The 9797-nt window shown below is 38.3% G+C and overlaps 2 protein-coding genes across 6 annotated transcripts in view; both read left to right on the top strand.

Annotated features, from left to right (window-relative positions):
- Window positions 1-3707, top strand: part of gtf3c6 (general transcription factor IIIC, polypeptide 6, alpha) — a 4732-nt gene extending 1025 nt beyond the window's left edge. For 2 of the 5 annotated variants that reach the window (XM_046037179.1, XM_046037176.1), the window contains exons 3-6: window positions 1814-1877; window positions 2272-2316; window positions 2420-2527; window positions 2759-3707. In XM_046037179.1, the coding sequence (XP_045893135.1) occupies window positions 1814-1877; window positions 2272-2316; window positions 2420-2527; window positions 2759-2877 (336 nt within the window). In that variant the 3' untranslated portion in view covers window positions 2878-3707. Of the gene's footprint in view, window positions 1-1030; window positions 1250-1622; window positions 1704-1813; window positions 1878-2271; window positions 2317-2419; window positions 2528-2758 lie in introns of those variants that run through there. The other 3 variants (XM_046037178.1, XM_046037177.1, XM_046037175.1) reach the window with 3 other exon arrangements.
- A 247-nt stretch (window positions 3708-3954) lies between these two features.
- Window positions 3955-8767, top strand: calub (calumenin b). Its single transcript, XM_046037173.1, has 7 exons — window positions 3955-4001; window positions 5306-5548; window positions 5736-5929; window positions 6034-6200; window positions 6297-6357; window positions 6606-6805; window positions 7372-8767. Exons 2-7 carry the CDS (start codon window positions 5328-5330, stop codon window positions 7474-7476), a joined length of 948 nt encoding a protein of 315 aa, XP_045893129.1. The 5' UTR covers window positions 3955-4001; window positions 5306-5327; the 3' UTR covers window positions 7477-8767.
- Window positions 8768-9797: the final 1030 nt, after the last annotated feature.

Genomic DNA, 9797 nt, shown 5'->3' with positions numbered 1-9797 from the left:
TATATATATATATATATATATATATATATATACTACCTTAACAGAACAATATACATTAAGTCCAGTAAGTCCAGTAAGTAAGTAGGCCTATTGTGAGGCAAATATATATATGTATTTATTTATTTTTTATTTGGAGAGCACGGAAAGATAAATGGGTTTAAATCATTTCACCACTCATCCAAGAGGCTTTGTGGTTATCTTGGTGAAGGATCCCCTGGCTTTGAACTTTGTTCTGCAGAAACTGAAATATTACATTTGTTTGATTTAAAATAGATCTATGCCAACGTCCCTTAATAAAAATCATACAACCTCTGTGATGAATTGCAAATCACAGATAAAATAAAATAAATATTTACACTTTTTAATTATTTTACATTTTACTTACTACATTAAGGATAGAAATTATTTTGTAATGACTTTGAATTGGATTTTTGCCTTTGATGTGTGTCTGTCAGGAATAGGTTTGCTCAGGCACTGGCCCACCTCCATGCCATGTTACTGAGTCCTCCAAATTCATTTCTGTATGATCATAGCTGCAGTCCCGGCAAAGCAAAACTAAAAAACTCATCTTCTCCCTCAGGGCCCTCACAGATGATTTTGTTTTGTGCTTAATATTTTTTCCTTTTTGTGCATTTTGATTAAAATTCAGTCATGTTTCATATCTGGCCCTCTGCTTCTTTTTTATTTTGGATATGTTTGATGTGTGTGGTTGTTTTCGTTTGTGTTTCCCTGCCTTTGACAGATGAATTTCTCCTTGGGGATCAATAAAGTGTATTGTCTCATTTCATCTCATCTCGTCTCATCACCTCAGCGATGGCCTCCTACAGGAGAACATTAATAACTTTAATGTAGATGAGTGTGCCTACAGGTAGCCAATATTTAGATCCAATCATACTCGACCATAAGTAGAATGAAGAGAGAGATGGATAGATAGACAATTGTTATTCACCCTATATCCAGTTCAAATTAAACGGCTTAGATATAAAGCATGCCTGAGCAACAGCGCCCCTCGATGGTCGGGACTCGTAACTGAAAACCTGCCAAGCAGCAAAAAGAAGGCTTCTCGGGCACCGTACAATCGCGGAAGTTGTAAAAATATTTTGTAGAAAAGAATGGGACATTTAATTAGATAACACTACAGGAAACTAGATTTTACGTTAATTCCTATCAGTCCTCTTCCTGGCCTTTCAACATGGACGACGAATGGGAAGAGGAGGTACGAAATACCATCAGCGTAACGTTACTAACGGTAACGTTAGCGTTTAATTACAGCACAGTGATACCAACATTAGCTTCATGTGGCTAACATGTCAGTTTACTCAGCCTAGAGAGACTGAAGTTATATGACTGCAACATTCATTATTGTGTTAACTTTAACCTTTAAAGTTGTACTTTCGGGGATGAACTTCCCACCAAATATTGGTTTGGGCTCTAGCTTGTATTAATATTGGCTCCTTAACGTGAATTTGTGTGGGGATCCCTGAGATAATTAATTTTCTGACCAAAATATTGTGTTGTGTAAATGGTCGCATCATATTTATATGCTTTTGACTGCTGAGGTCGTCTTTTCTATAACTGTAACGTTATATACATTTTACTCGTTTTGTTTTTTAACGTGTTAGGAGCAGCTTGTTGTGGTGGAGCTCTCTGGTATAATCAACAATGACTTTCTTTCCAAATGTCGGGGCACATGCAAGATACTGGTAAGTGTCGGATATTCATGCTTTGTGGTAAAGAAAGAGAAGAAGCCTGGCCAGTGGCCACCATGCAGGAATGCACCATTCACAAAATCAGTTTTGTCCATGTGTTCCAGGATATTGACAGCGAGAAGCCCATGATGCAGGTTGGACAATATGTGTTTGCAGGGGAATATGAAGGTAAGAATAATATAAACAGCACTCTCCCCCTTTGCCTCTTCTTAAAGCAAGTACTTAAGTTGGAAACGTGTCACTTTATACCACCTGCAAGAGTCATTTTGACCTGAAACAGACTGACTTTTGTGGTTCCAGTAATGAGAAATGGCCCAAACTGCACCTTTTTTAAAAGTATGTAATCATAGCACAAACAGCATTATTAATATCTTGTTTTTCAATAGAAGTTATGGAAAAAGAGGCATATTTTAATAAGCACAGTTAGTCATAGTGTTGCTGACTATTTGTACCAGCACTAAAGAGCCTCCATGAACACCCTTATGATAGATGTTATCATATAAAAAAAAAAAAAAAGAAACCGTAAACAGACATTTTACATGCTATCCTTCCCTCTTCAAAGACGCTTTGGGGACTTGTGTGCTGTTCAAGGAGGGACCACAGAAAGGTACGGTTCTCCATATATTATAAATGTTTATTGTTGTGTTTCATTTTCATACTTTCTTTCATGCTTTCTTTCACTTATTGTCCATTTTGACATATGTCTGCAGGAAAATCAGACAGTGGTCCAGAGCTCAAGTACATGTGCCACACAGTGAAGAAACTAATGATGCAACGAATCTTCCTCACTGAGAAGAAAGAGGGTGAAACCAGCACAGGTTAGCAAGAACAGCTAAACTCACCATGGTGTAAAATCTGTTGTTAACTTTTTCTTCTTTCTAATACAGTTAATATAACTTGTTTCATACATGACACACATTTCTTTTATACCGTGTTGCTTTTTAAGAGTAGCTTCAACCAACTCCTTTTTTATATTATGCAGCTTGACAAAGAATCAACTTTGCACAACATTGTTAAAAACCTGAAAATGCTTTTTTGTGTTGTCCCAGCAGGAGGTGAAGATAGTGGGGAACAGTCCAGTCAAGAGGGAAATGCCAACCAACAGGGAGAGACAGAAGAAGATATGGACAACACAGATTTGGAAGATGGAGGCACTGCAATATTATGACCTCCCTCTAAAAGTCTAGAGAGACACCAGCATTTGTGAGGATGTGAGGGACAGACAATTCAAAGACAGTAGAATTTATACAGTTCGGCCATAATAAGAACTGTCAGTATTACCATAAGTCTTGCACAACGTGTCACAATCCTTTGCCAGAAACATATGCCTCTTCTTCAATGAGCATCAAAAATCTGTGAATTTAGTATTTGACACCCAACATAAATGTGGCTAAATGACACCTAAAAGAAAAGCAAGCTTTTACAAATTGCCAAGTAAATCCATTCCTCTCAGGTCCACATAGGACGGTTCCTGGGAAGGGAAGATACAGAAATGTGGTGGAAGCCCTCAGCTTAGCAGCAGGAAGTCCTGTCATTGTGTTTCTCTGATATCATCGATTTTCCACATTTCATGATGACTATTTAACCAGCAGAGGGACAGAAATCTGCTTGAGTTGCATGTTATAGTAGAGATGTGCTTATTGGAGAATGAGCCATTTATACATTTAAAGAAGGGAAAAGAGTATATAACTTAAAATATGAAGATTCTATTTTTCTGATTTGTGATAAAGTGGTTTTATCAGCACTACTAAAGCAATAGATTTAAATTGTGTTAAAGCCAAAAGAAATTAAGGTTTTTTATTTGTTCATTAAATTAATTGGGCTCACTGAAAAGTTACCATGAGTGTTGGTCTTATTGTGCTTTTTGTTATTTTGTTTTTGTGGAATTACTGCCACAGAAGATGTGTTTATTTTGGATTTGGTTACATAGGACAGTGTTTTTTATGTAATGTTTTTTAAGAACTGTAAATTAATTAAATAAATTGCATTTCTACTGCAGTTTTTGTCATTTGAATAATGTACTGGTTTGGGGCTTCCTTTGTGTAGCTTACCTGTACCAGACACTGTGGAGTCAGTTTTATGAATGAACGAGGTTTTGTTGACTTTGAGGACGTGGCGGTTCTCGACCAATCCAATCACTGATGTCCTCTTGGAGTGGACCAATGAGCAAGCGACATCGCACTCGCCTTCTCAGATTGTGATTGGCCGGTTGGCATTTTAGCACAGGAAGTGCATGGGTGTGTTTCCGAGGGGAGGATCTTATTGCAACGAAGAACTTCCCTGAAGACACCGGTGAGTTCTGTTGATAAATTGTGCTTTAAATTATAAAAAAAAAAACAACAACTCAAGTGTGGTTTCTCAAATAGTTGTTGATGCAGCATGGGCGATTATATGGTTGCTTATTTATCTTTATTGGGCGAGTCAAATTGCAGGCTAGTAGGTAAAACTAACGTAACGCTAGGTTAGCCAGCCTAATGTTACTCCCTAATTCACCTTGGGTTTGGATGGTAACTAATTAGAAATAACGGCCACAAATGGTTGCTGCTGACTCGTAATACAAAGACGATGGCAAGATTTAATGTGTTGAGACATGCAAAAGTGAGCCCACAGACTCTGGTGTGTCGCACTAAAGCAGTCACTAGCGGTGAACGTTAGTAAGTTGATAATAAAATAGTCCACAATCAACTTTTTTCGGCATTGTATTTCCTGCTATTATAATAGCAATAACGTTACGTTCTGTGAATATAAATGCTGGTGGCTGGAAGGTTATTTTATTTATTTATTTATGGTATATTTTCTATTTAAGAAGATCTTCAGAACATGTACATTGGATTTGTCATTGTTTCTGCCCTGAGTTGTTTAAAAGAATTAGTGCAGTCTAATTAAACAGCTATACAATAAATCATATAAAATCACAAGTTTGAAAGTTAAGTTTTAAATTGTTTTAGACTGTTGCTGACTTTATAATTATACACCCCATATTTTCCACTAAGAGAAGACCAAATAGTTGACACACATCTCAGTAAAATGCAATACAATTCCACAGTACCAGTCTCCAAAATGACCAAAAGTTTGACTCAACACCTCTGCTTTACATAACCTTACATTAGGCTTATAACTTTTATGACTGTAAAATCTAATTGCAGGGATGTTGTATTAGATTTTAGCTAGGTGTATCTAATAAATACATTGAATGTAGTTTGTAATTTAAATCTAGTATAATAGATTAAAAATTCAGAGGTGTCTGTTAAATAATTTATATAATTGTTGAGGTGGTGGTACTACAACATATGTGATTTCAACTTCTTCAAGGTACCAGAAGTGCAACAAACAAGGGATTGCGTCAACTGGAACCGATTAGCCTAGTAATTCACCTCTCATGGTCTGAGTATGTGCTTGCACTGTGAGTCATACACTTGCCACTAAACTGGCATGGGCAGAGATGAGTAGCCCCAAGTTAAAAGTCGTGAATAGAACTGAAACAAAAGTACACTGTAAACTTAGATATGTATGCAGTACAAATGTTTTTTCCCAGAATGCACTGTTTGAGCAACAATCTTAGCTTTTTGGTATCTTCTTTTTTTCCCTTCATCCAGACAGTGTTCGTACATACCCAGGATGGAGCTGCGGCCACTTGTAATGTGGTTTGCCCTCTGTGTGGTTTACGCCACCAGCAAACCCACAGAGAAGAAAGACCGTGTTCACCACGATGAACCCCTCAGCAACCGAGAGCACGATGACGCAGAGGGCTTTGACTATGACCATGAAGCCTTCCTGGGACAAGAGGAGGCCAAGACCTTTGACCAGCTCACCCCAGAGGAGAGCAAGGAGAGGCTCGGGTGAGAATACATGTCAGGGAGATTGTGTGAATCTGTTCTTGAATTAGTGATATATGAAGTCAATAGCAACTCTTTCGTGTTAGTGTGGTTATGGTGACCTAGTTTGACCTCAGGCAGAGCATCTGAGGTAACACATCACTATATAATATGAGGGAACAAACTGAATGTTTGCCATATTTCTCTACAGCATGTTGGTTGAACGTATAGATGAGAATAAGGATGGCTACGTGACTGTTGAGGAGATGAAGAAGTGGATCAAGCACGCTCAGAAAAGATGGATCTACGATGACGTGGATCGACAGTGGAAGAGTCATGACCTCAATGGGGATGAGGTGGTGTCCTGGGATGAGTACAAGAACGCCACATATGGATACATTCTTGGTAACGCTAAAGACATGTGATGTATCCCTGAAACATTACCTCCATGGACATGGATACAAATTTACATGCACACACCATACAAAGTTGTGACCTCTGACTTGCAGATGACCCCGACCCTGATGATGGTTTCAGCTACAGGCAGATGATGGCTCGTGATGAGAGGAGATTCAAAATGGCGGACCAAGACGGTGACATGAAAGCCAACAAGGAAGAGTTCACAGCCTTCCTTCACCCCGAGGAGTACGACCACATGAAGGACATTGTGGTGCTAGTGAGTGACAAACCCACACACTCACACAGGTGTTAAATATGGCAATAACACTTTACATCCCTTCTCACGTCCTTGTGCTCTCTTTTCTTGCTATAGGAAACTATGGAAGACATTGACAAGAATGGAGATGGTTTAATTGATTTAGACGAGTACATCGGTGAGTTCTCAGCCCATTGTTATTTAAACATCATCAGTTTGTACCACAAAATATTTGGTTAATATAGGTCACATACCATGAACGATAGAAAAGTGCAAGAAACAGTGGGTAATGGTAAATGTTTGAGGAATTGTTATGAAATGAGCCTGATTGGCAGTGTGTTAGGCCGCCACAAGTACTTGTACAAAGAAGTATTGCAAAATAATCATCTCCCTCACGCGGCCTGTTCCTGTCTTTCTTTGCTGTAGGTGACATGTACAACCAGGAGGGAGACTCCACAGAACCCGAGTGGGTGAAGACAGAGAGGGAACAGTTTACTGAATTCAGAGACAAAAACAAAGACGGGAAGATGGACAAGGAGGAGACCAGAGACTGGATCCTGCCCAGTGACTACGACCATGCTGAAGCCGAGGCCAAGCATCTGGTCTATGAGTCAGATGCCGACAAAGTACGTACTGTAAAACGTTGATGATTTGAGATTTCAACAGAAATTCATTGTTCTTATGTATTTCACTTCCTGTCTCATTCACTGAATATGGAGGGGAAGTGGAACTGAGTGTGTGTGAAAGTGTGCATATACGGTACTCGCACAAGTCTGAGATTATTGTACTGCAAGTTTACAAAATACTGAGGAAAATTTGTGATGTGTGGCAGATTTGCAACAGCAATATAAGGCTCAATGAAACAAAGGAGCACAGAAAATTATATAAGTCTAGATTTTGAAAAATGTTTATTAAATTCGTGTCTGACTTAATTACACCTCTAACAAATATATATAATAAACGCAAGAGATACAAGGCTCTCAGCCTTGTTGGTGTTGGAACCCTTTGGGATATTTTCATTATGTAATTAAGATGAGAAAAGATATCTTAGTTTTAGTGTCCCAGCAACAGAAGTGCAAATTGTACAAGACATACCATATACCTTTGGGAACACATACTAACAACACGAAGTACCTGCTTATCTCAGTAACAGTAAAAACAACATCATGTTTTGTTTTTCTCCCTCCATCAGGATGGCCGTCTGACCAAGGCAGAAATCGTGGACAAGTACGACCTGTTCGTGGGCAGCCAGGCGACCGACTTCGGAGAGGCTCTGACTCGACACGACGAGTTCTAACATCCACCTGCTTCCAAAGACTCTGTGTTCATCTTGTGTACTACCTTACTGCTCCGACAGTGGATGGAGTTTTTCAAACAAGATGAGCTCGCCTAATCCAACGCCACGGACAATAATTTATTTGATTTCTTGAATGTGTCCCATTGCGCACACACTGCCATTCTAAGTAATGTGTACGTGCTGGGCCAGTGTGTCCACATGCTCAGTTGTGTGTAACATTGGGATATGTCGCCAGCCTTTGCTCTGCTTCCATACACTACATTCGCCTTTTTCAGGCCAGGCGATGGACAAACAGTGTTAGTTTAAAACTTTTTTTTTTTTTTTTATCTTCTTTGAAAGGTTGAATTTATGAAATAGCCATGTTTTGTTACAAAACCCTGATAGAACAAGTTTAGGCATGCAGTATACTGAATAGTTTAGCGTACCATTTCTTTTTGCAATGCACTGGACTGTGAAGAGTAAAGCTGATTTCTACCCATTAGAATTTGTTTTACTCCTGTCAAATCTGGCCCAAAGTGAAACTGCTAGTTTCTGATTAACTCGTAGTTTCATGTCTTTATTGATCATCATGTGTTAATGCTGGAGTATAGGATGTTTGGAACGAGGAGTAAATATTAAATTCCAGTGACAATAAGGATTATTTGGACTAGTGCAATACAGTATCACTGTGTCTGCTATACTGATCCCAAAAGCATCCATTTGAACACAATCTGTGTCCTATATACATAAGGGCGGGTTGTGCTACGTGTTGGTTGAAGGAATCAAGATGAATTTTAGGGACTGATGGATGCTTTGTCCTCAAAGCTGCCTCCTGTCTTCATTCTCATCACCTCAATAGTGTGTATGTGCGTGTGAAACTGTGCGTGTGTGTACATATATAACATGTTTTCTTGATGGCTGACTTCCCCTTTTTTATTTTATGTTTTGTTTGATTCAGCTTAACTAACTTGTCTGTGTACCCAGCTCAAATCTTTCTCCCTGTTGTTTTTTTTTGTTTGTTAGTTTTTTTTTAAAGCAGTTGGGAAGAAAAAAAATGCTTTTTCCCTCCTACAAACAGTAACTTTCTTATGTTTATATTATCACTACCACCATTTATAACCACTGTTGATCATCATTTTATGGTATACTATAATGTAAATTATATTGTTTTTTTACAGGCTCACTGCAGTAACCACCTTTTCACTATTGACTTTACTGTAAATAAGTAGTTGGTCTGCAAACTGAGCGTCTTAACAATCGGGTCCAGTTTTTGTGATTGAGAAAAATGCCTCAATAAAAACATAAAATTGGAGCTTTTAGTCTGCTGTGTTTTTTGACTATTAAGTACTACTTGTCTGGTGTCCTTCACACGACAGCTGCTGTTAAAGTGACAAGATGTTCTTCTCAGAAGTAGTTTATCTGAAAGGCACAACATAATATTTTTTTTTCTGTTGTCACCTTTAAAAAAACAAAAATAACTCTTCTTTCTAATAACTACTTCTTAAAAGGATATAATGCAGTGCTAAGTGGAAGTTGAAATCTGCTTGTGTTGCATTAGAATAGCTTTATCTATCACTGTTTTTCCCAGTTTTTTTCCTTTTTAGGAAATGCCCTGTTTCCTTCAGGCTGTTGACCCCACTGACTGTTGTTTCAAACTTTTTTCCTCTCACATTCTCTTTCAGGAGAAACCTTTCCCCCCAGTCTCCCCACAATAAATCAAACTGGCAATCTGAATCTAAAGACATTCAAAACATCACAATTGAATAAATATTTAATTTCCCAGGTATGTCACGGCTATCTTATACACATGAAGAAATAACTGAAGCTTGCCCATTTAAATCTCAACATATATGTCAGACATATGTAATGTCATTTTGTAAGTTACCCAAATTAGGTTCGGTGAACATGAGTGCTTTTTATAGCAGCTCTTCCCTTTCAACCGGCCTTTTAGGATGGATGGACTTCAGTGAAGCAGGCAAGGGATAGGCATAGGACCTAACTCATCCTTATTCACCACCAAAACTGATCTGTAAATAGAAACCTTTGATCATCTGAACATAAGCCTCTCCATCTCTATTTCAGTGGCTTAATATTAATTCATCAAGAATCTTAGCCTCAAGGGTTTTACAGACACATTACTCTGTGTTTATTTTGTATGTACAGTATGTGTGCAAAGGTGTTAGAGGAAGCACGTGAATATCTGATGTGTTAATCCTAACAGACCTACTGTAATAAGATCACAGCTAATTGAACAAGCACATTTACTTGTTGTCATGTGCACCAAACACTGTATAGTTGTCAAATCACTGAATGCAGCTTTCTCTTCTTTGTTACCTCTTTGT

This window comes from Micropterus dolomieu, linkage group LG22 (assembly GCF_021292245.1).
Source record: "Micropterus dolomieu isolate WLL.071019.BEF.003 ecotype Adirondacks linkage group LG22, ASM2129224v1, whole genome shotgun sequence".
Classification (NCBI taxonomy): Eukaryota; Metazoa; Chordata; class Actinopteri; order Centrarchiformes; family Centrarchidae; genus Micropterus; species Micropterus dolomieu.
Note: the sequence above shows the minus strand (reverse complement) of the source record. Positions and strands in the feature narration are given on the sequence as shown.

Excerpts from the sequence above, each read along its gene's own strand:
- calub (XM_046037173.1), top strand. The coding sequence starts at position 5,328 with ATGGAGCTGCGGCCACTTGTAATGTGGTTTGCCCTCTGTGTGGTTTAC. Across the intron at positions 6,358-6,605 it reads TGATTTAGACGAGTACATCG|GTGACATGTACAACCAGGAG; the intron begins GTGAGTTCTCAG and ends TCTTTGCTGTAG. Across the intron at positions 6,806-7,371 it reads ATGAGTCAGATGCCGACAAA|GATGGCCGTCTGACCAAGGC; the intron begins GTACGTACTGTA and ends TCCCTCCATCAG.